The sequence below is a fragment of the Phascolarctos cinereus genome, unplaced genomic scaffold (assembly GCF_003287225.1).
Source record: "Phascolarctos cinereus isolate Bilbo 61053 unplaced genomic scaffold, phaCin_HiC Scaffold_4;HRSCAF=312, whole genome shotgun sequence".
NCBI lineage: Eukaryota > Metazoa > Chordata > Mammalia > Diprotodontia > Phascolarctidae > Phascolarctos > Phascolarctos cinereus.
Genome location: NW_027555847.1, coordinates 52,282,265 through 52,298,032, shown reverse-complemented (window position 1 = coordinate 52,298,032; position 15,768 = coordinate 52,282,265). Strand labels below are relative to the sequence as shown.

Below are 15,768 nucleotides of genomic sequence, written 5' to 3'. Positions count from 1 at the left end.
CTTCCTTCCTAGCTGTAACCTAGCTGCTCCTCCTCCCACTTCCCAAAAGCAGGCAGTAGCAAACTTAGGCGGTGTTCCATCTCCCCTGATTTTAAGGAGTTGGCATCGTGATCCTGGAACCTCAGAAGGTCCAGGCCTGTCCACCCAACACATATGCTGTAGTTGGGAAGGACAGGCTGTGAAAGCTGGAAGGAATCTCAGCAATCTAGTTCAGCGTTTCTGATTCACCTGGGAGGATATGGGGCCCAGAGATGGGAAGTCACTTGCCCAAATGGCAGCCAATGACTTCTCCTGCTGCACCTCAACAGGAAGAAGAGCTCTCCTCTTGCCAAGTCCAAGTGCTATATTCAAACTAAACTCAATGCTAAGGCTGAGGCAGCTGGGGATCTCCACGCGAGCTAGTGGTTAATCTAGTATGGTAGTGGAAGGATGAGGAGGGGCTACTGCCAAACAGGAGCATGAACAAGAATAAGGTGAGGGGAAAACCCTTGGTTCCAACATTTTTATTTGTGTCACAATCATTTTCTTCTCAGTGCAGATGACCTCTCCCCTCCCCTTCCCCCCCCCCAGCAATAAAAACCAAGGGACTCCTCCAAGAAACGCTGCCTTTGCAGGGCTTCTCGGAGCACTGCAGCTTCCAGTGGGGAAGGGATCAGTCAGGCTGAGAGTGGACAGAACTGGAGGTGTGTTGCGGGGTAGGGGCACGTAGGCTTTGCGGACAGGGCTAAAGAAGACCAAAAAAGGGAACAGATGGTAATGGTCACAGTCAGAAGTTTACAGTTTTGCAAAGATAGCCCACAGCTTGAGCACATTCCTGTGGGCTGCCAGGTGGTGGCAAGAGACTCCCTAAGAGAGGATCTGGGGGGAATCCCACCACTCCAGGGCTCTCATGGCTTTGATTCCTCCAGTGGCTCAGCTGGGGAGGGGGAGGAGGTGGAACATGAGACTGTACAAGCATACAATGGTTCACAGAGTGCTGCTGGATACTCTGAGTCCTACTCCTCGTGCAAACTGCTCCAGGAGGCCCCCAATGGCCCCTGAGGGGCTGGGGGTTACTGACTTGAGTCCCACTGTGCTGCTGTAGGTAGCCAGGAAGGCTGAACGGACTTCTTCCAGCCTGGATTCTCGTTCAGTGGGTGCAGTAAACCTGGAGGGGAGGAAGAGCTGGGAATTATACTGGACCAGTCACACTGAGGAATCCATGTGAGCAGGAAAAACGTTTCTTCCTGTCTACCAGTGCCCCCTGCCCAAGCATTTATATCCACCTACTTTGGTGCCACCCCCAACTACCCTACCTTTCAGCAGAAGTGGGACATGAGCTACTTTAGGTGGCTTCTTTTCCATATCTTGAGGGAGAAGGAAAAAAAGGCTTTGCTACAAAGTCTCTCACTGTCATCCCAGATCTGCACCAACAAAAACTAGGGACAAATGGCCTAGGTCACAATCCTTTTTCAGCCTTGCACTGGAATGACCCTGGGCCTCAATCGTTTCTTCTTTAGGGGATGCTATTTGTTCAGGGAAAGACGACTACTTACCTCATGGTCAACAAACAATACAAATATCATTCATCAGCAGGACCTCAACCGATGGGAGAAACCAGGGTTTTCCCCAAACCTAGGTCCAAAGGCCCTTGGGACAACCTCTTGTTTTGAGTCATTTGGGGCTGTTGCCTCTTCTCTTCACCACAGCAGAGACTGAGTCGGCTCTTACTCAGTACTCACTGAGCAGTTTACTGTATGAGGATCTCACTTGCAGACCCCGAGGGCTGCCCCTGACAGTTTTTCAAGCCCTCTCCTCTAGAAAGGGGCAATTCAACACTGCACTTTTAGCATCTTGACCTTTCTCCACAAAACTGGTTTTCCAATTCTGTCCACAAGTCATTTCTAGCTCAGACAGTGGGCCTTATATCCTCAAACTATAGTAATTTCATGGCCAGAGGAAGCCATTACTTTTGGGGACAGGGTGATGGGGGAAGACGAGGAAGAGGAAGAGGCAGAGCAGGAACAGAGTTTATATCCCTGCTTGCCTAGGACTGTCTATTTTCCACCTCTCAGATTTAAGGTTCACACACTGCACACTCTTCTCCTGCCTAAGGAAGGCAGAGACCAAATTGCTTAAGATCAGACCTGCCTCTTAAACACTCTCCTGCCTTGGATGAGGAAAAACAGACCATCTTCAGCTACCAAGGATTGGGATAAGAGATAAGGCAGCAGAAATCCAGAGGCTGCCTTTTCATAAGGCCACTGCCGTTACGTGGCTGACAGATTAAGGATGGGTCACAAGTCTGCCGGTACAAAGGTCAAGCAAGAGAGATGGATGGCAGCTTAAAAAAAACACCTTCTGCCACCTTTCTCTGTGTCTAGGCTCTCTTGTGACAGCCTCAAGTCAGGCCCCTAAGTCTCCTTCCTACACCGCCCTCAGAGGAAGGAATACAGCTTCCTTGCTGTTAATGAAAGCAGCCAGCTCTTCCTTCGTCACCACATTCCCAATTCAAGAGGGTAAAACACGCATCCAGAATTCAGACTTCTGCAAAGAGCGAGCTTTGCATGGAAATTTCATTTTATGTCAGCTTGTGATATGCAAACTCCATCCTCGGGCACCATCTCACTGGGGACATGAAAATTTCATCACAATAATACCAAGCTTTTCAAGTCCCTTCTAAGAAGAAATAAGGGAATTAGGAACAACCCACTATTCCCTGGCAAACAGAATACCCAAGAGAAAAGACTATCAGCAATCACATGATATGTCCTAGCTTAGATATAAATGGAACTCTCCAGCTAGGAGAGTGCCCATCCTCTAAGATGGCAGGCAGATCATGTTTCCAATGCCAACGTTCCCTTCAGGGACCCCTGAACCATAAGGAAAAGAGGTTTGAGATGGGCACTAACGTGAGGGAGGGAAAAAGAAGAGGCCCAGGTTACAAGAGAAGAAAAAAAAGTCTCTACTGCTCAGCACTTACAGTTACACTTAAAGAAGAGAACTTGGATAAATTAAGACAATCTAAAAGGCACTTTTCCCCTCCAGTGGATGGCTATTTTTGAATCAAAACTTGCCTATTGAACTGCCTTTCTAATGACCATAAAGTTTCACTTACGGCACATTAACTGCAAGATACTTAGCACAGTACTGAAAAGGTAGAAAATGGTTACTCCAAATTACATGGCAATTCAAAAGGTGCACACACGTATATTATTTTTATCCTCTTCCTGCATGGCAAGGATGGAATGACTATTCTTCCACCAAATTGTTTTTGCCCAAGTATACACAGCAGGTCAATGATGAAGCTGGCATGAGAGCCTCCTAAAGGCAGGGTAAAACAGACCAGGTAGGAGTCATTACAGAAATCTCATGGGCATTGAACACTATCATGAGATGTCCCATTCCATTTAAACCAAAATTGGCTCTCCAATCAGAAACAGAGCCTGAAGATGGCGAAAACAAGCTGTCTATTGACAATTTACTGAAGGCAAACAAGGGAGGAAAGCTGGGAGGCTCAGTACTACTAACCATTCTCTTCCATTTAGAAACTGAATGGGGCAAAGAAAATTTTATATAACTTTCTCAGGAAATATCAGAAACAGCTCTATCCTAGCTGAGTAAACAAGACAATCCTTTTAAAAAGCTTAAGCAAGGGGCAGGTAGGTGGCGCAGTGGATAGAGTACCGGCTCCGGAGTCAGGAGGACCAGAGTTCAAATCCACCCTCAGACACATAACACTCACTAGCTGTGTGACTCTGGGTGAGTCACTTAACCCCAATTGCCTCACCGAAAAAGAAACCAAAAAAAAACCCACCTCTTCAGCAGATCGTTAATTTTTTTTTTAAAAAAGACCAGAGCCCCAGATCTCATCAGAGTTACACAGGTGCCTTCTGTTATTCCAAAGATTTCCCTCCTTTTAAGGCTGCTGACTTGTAGGTGGCTCTTCTCTGTTCAAGAGCTGCAAGTTTCTACTACGGAAAGGGAAAAAGCTTCAAAGGACTTAGAAAAGAACTCACCTATTAAAGGTATAGATGAAATGCAAAGAAGCTATTTGTCACGTTCCTCCTTTTGTAGTTTCCAAGTGCTGACTCTCCTTCCAGGGAGATTCTATGTCCATGCAGCTGTAGGACAGCCCAAACATCTACTTCCTTTTGCTTCTCAAAACAATCTGACTCAACCCTTTCTAAAAGACATCCAGTATGAGCTACCAAACTAGGGCAAGGGGCAAACTCTAAGTGACCAGAATTTTACTAGTCCTATGTTCTGGTAGTGAGGAATTCTTTCTCTGCTGACATTTCTATTCAGCAGCATCTGAGCAGCCCCTGCTCCACACACTAGGGGAGGTGCTCCTCTCCCCCTGAGAGATGTAGGGGGAGAAAAAGAAGGAAACAAGAATGCTCATGTTTGGGGGAAGGTGGAGGAGGGATGAGACAGTGATGGCTACAAGGCGGCCAGGTAGAGGCTCTCTGATTCCTCCTTAGACTGATACACTGGCAAGAACGTTCTTTCCAAGGTCATGGCCAAGCCTTCCCCATGGAGGAATTTAACCTTACACAGGACACTATGGTTAAGCAGTTGACTATTCCTTTGAAGGGCAAAGGGATGTGACTGGATGGGTGAGTGGCCAAACTGGAGGTGGGAAGGGCCTAGAAGGCCAAGAGATATTCCCTTTCCAGCTTCCCCAAATAGCAAGACAATCTCTTCTAGAAGAGTCCTCCTGAGCCCTCAGAGGCATGAGGACAGGTTTATAATAGCTCCACAGCCTTAAGGAAAAGCTCCAGATCAAAAGCAACAGCCTTAGTGTCAGAGGGGTTTTCAGTGTGAGCTGAAGGGCCAATGACAAGAGCCACTAGCTATGCTCCCAGTTAATGAGGAGGCATACCAGGAAGACGAGGTTATTTCTGCTGCTGCTGGGCAGTCTTCCATCCTACCTAGGCTTCTGAAATCCAGGAACTATGAGGAGTTGTGAAACACTAGACCCTTTGAACGAGGTGACTCGCGTTCTAGATGACAGAACCAGTGTGTTTCTTGGACTGTCTTCTGCAAAGATGGATTCGGAGGCAAAATTAATCTAATTGCAAGTTAAGAAAAAAAAACATCTAGCCCAAGCTCCAAATTAGCTTCCTCTCATGTCTGGCCTAAGCCACATGCTTGCCTTCACTCTCCCACATTCCTTTCCTTCAAAAGATGCTATCATGCAAAGGCTTGGACAGAAATAGAACTCTCTATAGTTGTAGCCTACAGAAATGCCCTCTTGGGGAACACCCCCACTGAGAAGGCTGCTGATAGGCTTCAGAAGCTGGGAGGGGGAATTTAACATTACACGAAAACACTTTCCAGGCAGGTACCGAAGAGGAGTCAGGAACAGAACACACTTGGCTCAGAAGCAGGTAAGATTCAGGTAATCTCTGAATCCCCAGACAAATCAGTCCTTTCTACACACTGTCTACAAATGCTAGCTGCAGCACAGGTGGGGTAGCATCCTGCCTTCTCAATGCACTTACAGACAACTGCTAGGGAGCTCATCCGAGAAGCTGAAAGGGAGAGAGGAGTCTGTGGTCAGGACTGCCCGCTCCTGAATACTGCCACAGCCCGTTACCAGCTGCCAGCTGCCATAGTCTGTAGAGATGGAGGATCCGGGCAAGGAGTGGTCCTCTGATCTGGGGCAGAGAAACGAGAGAGAGAGAGAGAGAGAGAGAGGAGAGAGTGAGAGAAAGTGAGAGAAAGTGAGAGAGAGTGAGAGAGAGTGAGAGAGAGAGAGAGTGAGAGAGAGTGAGAGAGAGTGAGAGAGAGTGAGAGAGAGTGAGAGAGAGTGAGTGAGTGAGAGAGAGAGAGAGAGAGAGAGAGAGAGAAGAGAGAGAGAGAGAGGAGATGGTACAATCAGTGCCAATCAGTCACATGCCTGCTTCTTCCAAGTCCCATCAGGGTGACCAAAGTCAGACAGAACAAGGGGGAGGTTAAATCAGTTCTGGGCATCAAGGCTCTGGAAAGGTCAGAGAAGTCCAATATCTCCATAAAAGAGAAAAGAAGCCAGATGGGTAGTAGCTGAGAAGGCTGATCCTACAGGAAGGGCTTAAATAAAGAAAGGCCTCATGCAAGGGATTCTGACATACAGAAGCCTGGTAGAACAACATAACAAAGTCAGATCACCCATGAAACCAAAGACACCAAGGCCCAAATCAGTGGCTACACAGATACAAGAAGTGGCTGGCATCCTGACTGGGTGACTGGAAAAGACGGCACTGGCAAAGAGAAACTCTTGGCTGATCTGGCAGCATGCCACATCACAGATTCAGGCAGGACCAAGGAGGGAGCTTTAGCGTCCTGTGATCCCAGAGGTCTTTCAACAGCATCAGAAGGAAGCAAGCTGAAGTCTTTTTCACCTGAGAAATGGTTTTCACCATCCTAGGACATAAGGTGTGAAGCCATATGGTAAAGAGCATGGGAGAGTGATCCAGAGACTTAGGGCCCACAGAAAATGCTACTGAGAGAAGGATGCCTGCCTCTGGGCATCCAAGAAAGCAAAGAAGAAAGGCAGAAAACACAACCTGATGTTCTTCCTAAGACTTGACTATTGTTTGTCTGCACATGCAACTTACCAGTCCTTCCAAAAGCTAGTTTATATTTAGAAACAATAACCTTAGCATCTAGGTTGGCCCATTTGCAAGGATATTCATAATAAAAGTCAGGGATACAGCTTTATTTTGGGCAGCTAGAGGAAGATTGTTATGGATAAACAAGCAGCCCCTCCCCAGCTCAGTTTACCCCTCTTTGAAACCACTAGGGCAGCCCTTTTTACTGTCTACCCCCTCTGTGAAACCCCATGCAGGCAGGTGAAGCTGGTCTGCAGGGACAGAATTCAAACAATGTCTGTGCCATCTGGGCCCAGACTCCCCAGGGTAGTTCCTAGAGGAGGCGTTTCTTTGATGTCCTTCCCTTTATTCTCATTACTGTCACTGTGGCTTGGCCACTGTATGCTAAGAGAACAAGGACCGTGGGAAGGATTTCTGGGCCTCTGAAACAAGGGCAGAACAAGCTTGGCAGAGCTGCATTTGCCCTTGGCCCATGATTGCTGAATAAACGTCACATAGACAGTCTCAGTGTTTTTCCTTGCGACCATTCTAATCCTGAGAGGCCAGCAACACAGAACCCACCCAACATAAAGCAATTCTGAAGCCAGGATGAGAAATGGATGTATTCCCTTAAATCTGGTGTTACATTCTCTCTCTCTCTCTGGAATACTCTACTTTTGCTCAAATCTAGAAATGATCTGCACAGTGGTTAGAGGAGATGGCTGTTAAGATTAAAGCTAGGAGATGCTATGTTCTGTTAGCTCAATATGGCAGGCAACCTATGCCAGACCAGTTCAGTCATCTTTGACGAGGTAGAAGTACCTCATTTTAGACATTGGCAATGAAGTTAAGGTAAGGTAATTACCAATAAATAAATAAATAAAAAAGGAAAAAAAGAAAAATCCACTTGACCGGCAAAGTACCCAATTTGGGCCATTTGGCAGATAGACATCTATGCCAAGTGAGGAACTAGTGAGCACTGTCTGATCAACACCTAAAGGTAAGAGAGGTCAAGTAAAACTTCCATTAAGCTGGTGAAGAATTAGCAGATCTTCTCATCCCTGTGGCTGGACTGCTCTGCGACTACCAATTTCCTAAGATTCTCCAATTAGAATTGTGCTCATCTGGCTACTCCTGGTGACTCTCTACGGAGTCACAAAAACACTTAAGTCTTTGGTCTTGAAAAATTTGGCAGATGCCAGAGGTTTGACAAGAAGCTTTGGCCAAAATTTTGTAGGCCAGTACCTTTCTTGAGAACCATGTGGCTGCATGGGTGGAGTTTCTCCTTTCTGGCCAGGGTGGGTGGGTTTCAGCACCACTAAATGAAGGGCCAGGGTCTTTGTTTAAGGGCTTTCTGCTACAAGCATTCCTCCTTCACCACTACGGAAGATTTGGAAACAAAGTTGGTTTATTAGCCTCAATCTTCTTGAGGGAAGAACTAGCTGCTAAAAATAACAAAATGACAAAAGCAAAGTCAAATTAGGTAAATTTGGAGGCTGGAATACTTAGGAATTTCAGCCATCCCTAACTGCTAGTGAAAAAGTCTGAAACTAACACATCAAAATTAGCATATATAGGGCAGCTAGTTGGCGCAGCGGATAGAGCACTGGCCTTGGAGTCAGGAGGACCTGAGTTCAAATACGGCCTCAGAGACTTGATATTTACTACCAGTGTGACCCTGGGCAAGTCACTTAACCCCACTGCCTAGCCAAAAAAAAAAAAATTAGCATATGTAGAATTAGCTTCCTGAAGAGCTAAACATGTTACCTTTGTATCATGTCCAGTGTTAACTACTATGCACCGTACTTCAATGTTTGTGAGTCAAAATTTATTCTAAGACATTGCAAATTCTACATGAATCACAGGGGCTGTGAGGAGAATGGTGAACTCAATCTAGCTTAGACCTAATGTCACAGTGACCAGCGTCACCTGCCCATCAACAGCTTATCTTCTGTTCCCTGGCACTGAAGTAATCATTAGCAATACAGCAGGTAAAACAGAAAGAAAAGAAGAGCAGGATATAATGAAAACATCCGTGGGAATGAGACTGCACTGGGACATGAGCAAGAGGGTGATGTGACCTCAGGAGGCCACATTTTCCTTTTTTTTTTTTAAGTTGATTAACAGAAAAACTTCTGATTTCCAGGTAATACTGCTAATGAGAATTTCAAATGAGTTCTTCTAGCCATGCCCTTATGGAGGATCACCCCCCCCCCCAAAAAAAGTTTCAGTTTGCTTGGCAGGAGCTCCAAGATATAGGGCTTCCTGGGCAGCTAGGTGGTGCAGTGGATAGATCTCTGGCCTTGAAGTCAGGAGGACCCGAGTTCAAATCTGGTCTCAGACACACAACACACATGTACTAGCTCTGTGACCCTGGGCGAGTCACTTAACCCCAATTGCCCAGCAAAAAGCAAAAAACAAACACAACAAAAAAAACCAAGACATAGGGCTTCCCTACCAAAACAGAGGCAATCTACGATGTCACACTGGGTTACAGTAGCTGAGCCTGAAGATTAAAAGAAGACTTCACCCATGAGAGGATGAAAAGAACTGTTCTAGCTACTGGCAAGAAGGATCATGGAACTTCAGATCATCAGAAGTCCAAGTGGAGCCGTTTAAACAAGGTCACAATGTTCTAGTCCAGAAGTTGTGAACATCTTTGGGATGGATCTTGAGCTCTGGGTTTTGGAAACCCTTTGTTATTTGCACAAAAAGGCTTTATGTTATTAGAACAACAGGAAAAGAAACTTCTCCAGGGGAAAAAAAATCTTCCTTGGCTCCTTTTCCTTCTTGGCAGTAGAGCCTGGGGAGGTGCTTCCTACCTGTGAGTGTGACCACCTGTTGATTAGCCAGAGTAATGAAAAACCTACATAGTGAATGAAGTCCAAATAACTTCATTTTAATGAAAGCCTAAACTTTCCCTCCTAGCAACCTTTTATCAGAGCTGCAAACAAAAGGGCAAGTAAAGATTGTTTTGAGGGTTCATGTCCTTCAAGTGTGAGGTTTCACACCTTTGATGGCATATAGAGAGCTGGTTTTTAACATATAGATAAAGGTCTATTTTAAAAATATATACCTCCCAACTGTTTGGTTGGTTACAATATTGCACCTACAGGCAGGCAAGTATTTGTGACAAGGCCCTCAACACTAATATATTGATCCTGACAAGATTATGCTTGCAAAATAATAAAATCATAAAGTATCAGAGCTGGAAAAAAAAAAAGCAATCAGATCTGGTCCAGTGCTCATTCCTTCTGTCTCTCCCATTTTACAGAGGAGGAAACAGGAGTCTCCAAAAGACCCTGACATAGTGGCAGAGTTCCTTCAGGAACTTGGGTCTTATGTAGAGTAGGGAGGAGGCACCTTAGATTAGAAGTAATCCAACCAAACTTCCCCCTCCCCCACTTTTTTGTAAGAGTCTCCCAGCTGGCCTTCATGTCCAGTGGTCACGTAGCCTCTGCTTAAAGGCTTCCGGTGACAGAGTTAGAGAAGAAACTTGCTAAATTCAGTTCAAAGGTGTTGAACAGAATGGCATTTGAACTCTCCCTTACTGGCATGCATTCATCAGGCAGGTGAGAAGATTTATTAAAAAAAAAAATCATCCTTCTGTAGAAGTTGGATCACAGGTGTCGAGTAGAAAGGACCCTATAGAGTTTCTAATTCAAATTCTCAGACCAGTAAAACTAAAGGCCAAAGAGGTTGTGACTTACTCAAGGTCATATGGGTATCTTCCTCTTTGCAGCTGTCCCTCTCTAGGGGCAGGATACAGCACCTGGAGTCAGGAAGACTCGAGTTCAAATATGGCCTCAGACACTAATTAGCTGCCTTATGGCAAGTCACTTAATTTGTTTGCCTCAGTTTCCTCATCTGTAAAACTGGGATGATAATAATAGCACCTACCTCCCAGGGCTGTTGTGGGGATCAAATGAAATAATTTCAAAACACTTAGCAGAGTGCTTGGCACATAGTAAGAGTTGCATAAATGTTAACTATTACAATAATTATTATCCAAGTTATACTGTGAGCCTAAGAATTTAGTCTGTGCCAAATGAGGATCGGCTAAGATGACCCAGGATGATGATTTAGCCTGAACAAGACTGGGGGACAAGGTGGCACACTAGATCTCTTCAGGTACTTCCACATTCAGACTCACTCTATCTGAGCACAACTAGAAGCAAAGGGTGGAAGCTGAAAGGAGGCAAACTTAGGCCTGACAGAAGGAAAGACCGTCTGACAGTTCGGGCAACCCTCAAGCGGGATGTGCCAGGTCGGAAGGTGGTGGCTCTTGCAGGCCTAACGGCCTACAAGCACAGCCTGGAGGACCCTTGTTAGGTGTGTTGTCATAGAACTCTTGTTCTAGCTGGACAACAAGACTGCTGGGATCCCTCCCAACTCTGTGCATACAAATGTGTCAGAGGCGCAAGAGCAATTCCCCAGGACCAGAGTAACATGGGCATCAAACTAAAGACAGGGCTTGAAAGATTCTTTGGTATTCTCCAGGAGGTTTTTACAGCCAGCAAAGTCTCCAGGCCTTCCATAATCAAGCGACATTTTTGACTGTCTCATCTAGTCTAGTAATCAGGACAGCAAGACAATCTAATGTTTGTAGAAGGTAAAAGATACTGCCAGGAAGGCCAGTAGCCAAGGGGCACTGGAAAAAAGACACAAGATTCAGATCCCTAGGAGTACCTGCAACCCCAGGCTGGCAACCTTCGGACCCCAGCCTGGAGATGGCAGCCTGGTTTCTGGGTGGGGTCTGTGATGTCACAGGAGACACCATGCTGGTCACTGAGAAGAGCCGGACAGATGAGACTAACAAGCACAACATAAAACATGCAGCAGACCGAGTACACAGATCCCGCCCCTCAAGAGAGAGCTGAAGAATCAGCAACTACAGTTCATTCCAACCACCAGGGCCCTGATTATAGATTCAATCACATCCCTGAACGTGGGTTCCAAATGAGGCTGCCACGGTGACTATTGCTAACAAGATAATCGGCAACAGAATTCTTCTCTTCCAGTAGCTAAATGAATTTTATTTTGATGATAAAAGTGGGCTCCATTTTAAGAAAACCAGGGATAGTGAAATCTGATTTACTATCTCCCCCCATATATGTATACACACATGTATGTACATATATATCATGCAATATATATAAAACTATATATAGTATTATTACGCTACAAAAGGATTCTTTACTTTTATGAATGGATTCACTAAAGGTCTCTCTGATTTTTTTTTTTTAATTAAGACATTAGGGAAAAATAAATGTTTACTGATCAGGAGCTGTTTTCAGGAACCATGCCAACCAAATCAAGATCTGATTTTATTTTCCCCTGACATAATATTATCATGATTTAAATGAACAAAATTTTATTAAACTCAGTCTTACAAGCCCCATTCCCACTGTCAGCTTGGTCAACAGAGCCCCTAAAAGATCTGGCTCCACTGTGTGGCATTCCTATGAAAATCAGAGACAACACACTCGCAGTCTCCGAAGGACTCAGGGAAAGTGCTCCCAGACAGTGCAGATCGTGCTGGGCGCCCGAGCCAGGACAAGCTGCGAAGCCAGAAGGTGGAAGGGGCAGTGGCAACTTTGTCGGCCTGAGCTTGGTTCTCTTTTCATCCTAGATCAGTCCTAATTCCCTGCTCTCCAGCCATCCCAATCCTAAGCCTTCCACAGGGAGGGAGGCTAGACGGGAGAAGCTGAACATAAGACAACCAAGATTATCCAGTTCTCTAATCCACATTAGTGTCCTGTGTTAAAAATTAATTCTTAGCTGTAAGTATACAAGATCCCTCTGTAGGGTCCAATCTGGAGGCACTAATCACACTAATTTTCTGAAATCCGAACTCAGGGGTTATGTATTTGACAATTTGTCCACTCTACCCACGTAGGGTCCAAAAGAAAAGCCAGGAAGGGGAATGTACCTACTTTTAAAGTAAGGGCAGCAAAGGGTACAGGAATGCCACAGTGACTCCTCAAATTGATCATGTTAGGGAAAAGCATAAAGGGAAAGAAGGAATTCAGAATGACAAGCAGGATGAGAAGCTGGCAAGAGTTAAATGCTCTTCAACCTCTTCAAGACTAAATCAAGTTCTAACCATACAAACATTTCCTTGTGAAACCCTGAAGTCTCATTCTCATGCCTATTCCAGTTTTTCTAGTTGTCCTTTTAAGTCTCCAACTAACAAGCTCCTTAACCCATTGTTTTCCCGTCACTCCCTGTGCTCCTTCACCAGCTGGCCACATCTACACTATGCAGTTCTTTGACTGGCTCTGGTCTTGGATTTACCTTCCCTCTATGAGGAGAGAACAGAAATTCTTTAGTTCCATATCCCTTCCTTTTAAAATTAAGAAGGTGGAGGCCCTGAGAAAAGGAACTTGCCCAAGGCAGAGCTGAAACTAGGTCTACTGACCTTGAAGACACTATTTCATCACAGGAGATTTGTTTTTTAGGTTCTTAGGCCTCAAGCCATGACCAGCACATTATCAGATCTCTGTCCCTGAGGGAAGGAGACAGACACCTACACCAATGCCTTTTTCTGAGGATTAACACCTATGAACTTATCTGGTCATGACTGCCTTCCAGTTGTTTATTTGCTTTTCACACCAATGGGACTTCGTTGGGTTGATAAAATATACTCTTCTCAAAAGCCACAGCAGAATGAGATTAATAGCTAACGTTAAGAGGGGAAGGGCGCTGCATGCTCCTGGCACTTCCTAGATTTGGGACCAAAGAGGCAGCATACAGATGGCTCCACCAGCAACAGCTACTCTGCTGCCTTCAAACGCCTCACCTGGTTTTGGGGACTTCCAGGGGACTGCTTCCTGTTCGGAAAAAGTTGTCAGAATGGTTAGAGGACGAGGAACTGGAAAACCTGGTTTCCACAATCCCTTGATAGGAAGGCTGTCTGTCTTCTGATTGCTGGGGACGGTTCCAGGGCACAGTCTGGGGAGAAGATGTATGACTCTTCCTCCTGCAGAGCAAGAAGCAGTCACCTGGAGACGCTCTTCCAAATCTACCTCTCTAGTTTCAAATTCTCAAAATTTAGTTCCCAAAAGAAAACAACCTGGGAGAGGTTTGCACATTCAGCATGACTTGTGCCTCAGAGAATACAAAATTCATGTCAACTACTGGGTTTAGGGGGTCAAAGCTAGCCCTGAACATCAAGGAAGAGCCACACTAGAACACGGACTGCCTTTCGCCCATACACACATAGGGAAATGACTACTGAATCAGAGGAAACGCTGACCAAATGTCTTCCATCTCCTCCAAACCCTAGTTACCATTTCCTTCCCTCTTCTCCTGCAGTACTATTCCATTTGCTTGCTCTTCTTGACCCACCCAAAACCTGTCCTTTCAACCAACCTTTTGCTTTTCCTCATTTTCTGATGGAAGGCAACAAGGAATCAAGCCTTTTAGTACAAACTGCTTGCCATCTCTTTACTTCCTCTTTTCCCTGGAGGGGAGGTATTTGTCTATCTACCGACTCCCAGCAGGGACAGCAGGCTCACAGGAGTCGATAGCATCATACAAAAAGACTCCTTATCCCTTGTGCGCCATGCACTTGACCACCGTGGTGGCCCTCGGCAGATGGCTAGCTTTAGAGGGGGCAGCAAGTCACTCAGGGAATAAAGCTTCATTTTGTATATTACCCACAGGTGGTCCCCTTTATTCTCGGTGCTCCAGCTGAGTCCCCAGCTGTGCTAGTTATGGCTACTGCCACACTTGGGGCTAGCTCCAGGCTGGCACCTTACCAAGCTGCCTGCGTCTGCGCTGCTGTTGAGCTGGGGTCCACAGGTTCATAGGGGAAGCTCCCAGTCGCTCCTGGGGAGCTCTCAGTGACAAGGGAGAAGTCGCTACTTAGGCTGGTTGTGCTACCCCGATCCCTCCTTTCTGGAAGAGGCCAAGGGAGAAAAAAAGAAGTCATTTTTGAAAAGCCAAAGCTAACGGTGCCAGGTACCAGGGACCCTGGACCATTTCCACCCCTGCTGCTGCTGCTGCCAGGCATTGAGGCTTCAGTCTGCAAATACTGACAGGACAGGGGCCCCACAACTCACTCATGGTACAAATGTCGTCTACAGTGAAGCCTGTGTCCCTGGCTGGAAGGCTCTTCCTTCTGGAGAGAAAAAGAGACACTGATCTACAGCACAGATGGAAGAATCAGCAAGTTTTAAGGCCAAAGCCTAGTTGCTCTTTTCCCAGTTAGTTCAGAACTCGAGCAGATCCTGAAAACTGCAAAAATGCCAAGTGCCCAATGAAGTAAGAATGGCTGATCTGATGACAATTTCTTCAAGCTATCAGGCTCACTGCTCAGTTCTTTGGCCAACCTTTCTTCATAACCAGGCAACTCTTGGGCATCCTCTAAGTCTAACATTGACTTGTACTGTATGCCATGGTAACTGGGCTGCAGCCGAGGCTGCAATTCTGCACCATTAATGTCTCCTGAACATTCCAAATCAGATGTCTCAAGAGACTTCCAACTCGTCTGTCGTGTCTAAAACTTAACTCATGCCTTTTCTCATCCTCAAATTCACCCCTGTTCTGAACTGTGCAGTGCCATCAACGGCACCATCCCAAGCTTACAACCTTGGCTTTATCCTCGACCCCTTAATTCTCCCTCCCCCCACATCAAATGTCAAATCTTGCTATAGCTACCTTTTCTATTCCTCACACACAATATTCAGCTCCTGTCTCTATCTTTGTGGTGTTGTCCCCCATGCCTGGAATACACTTTTTCATTCAATTATTTTAGAAAATACCTCTCTTTAAGATGAAGTTCAAGCATCACATGAAGCATTTCCCCATGTCTTTCCTCAACTGCTAGTGCCTTCCCTCCCTAACTACCTTGTATATGTTTTTTGCATATTTGTTCTACATATACCTTAAAGCATTACATAAATGCTAACTATAAACCTGTCTCCCCCATCAGAATGCAAATGCTTTGAAAGCAAAGATCATTTTCATTTTCTGTATTTGTATTCTGAGCCAGTACAAGGAAGGCTAGTAATAATGCTTATTGAACTCCTTGGATTTCGGGTATAGAAAGCATACCTTCTAACTCCAAGATGTTTGGATTCCAGAGCCAGACAGAGCATCTAAATATAGTTCCTGGGAGACTGGACTTAGTGGAGGTGAGCTAACATACCTCACCCTACCTAGGTGTGAGTTCTGTAGCAGCCATCAACTGAAAGGCCAAGATTCCTTA

The 15,768-nt window shown here is 45.6% G+C and overlaps 1 protein-coding gene across 1 annotated transcript in view; it reads right to left on the bottom strand.

The window, feature by feature from the left end:
- Positions 1-488: 488 nt before the first annotated feature.
- The window catches only part of MTMR14 (myotubularin related protein 14), a 51,017-nt gene continuing 35,737 nt past the window's right edge, over positions 489-15,768 (bottom strand). The window contains 5 exon segments of the mRNA XM_020980972.2: positions 489-1,147; positions 5,487-5,642; positions 13,357-13,536; positions 14,318-14,456; positions 14,621-14,679. Of these exon segments, the coding sequence (XP_020836631.1) occupies positions 967-1,147; positions 5,487-5,642; positions 13,357-13,536; positions 14,318-14,456; positions 14,621-14,679 (715 nt within the window). The 3' untranslated portion in view covers positions 489-966.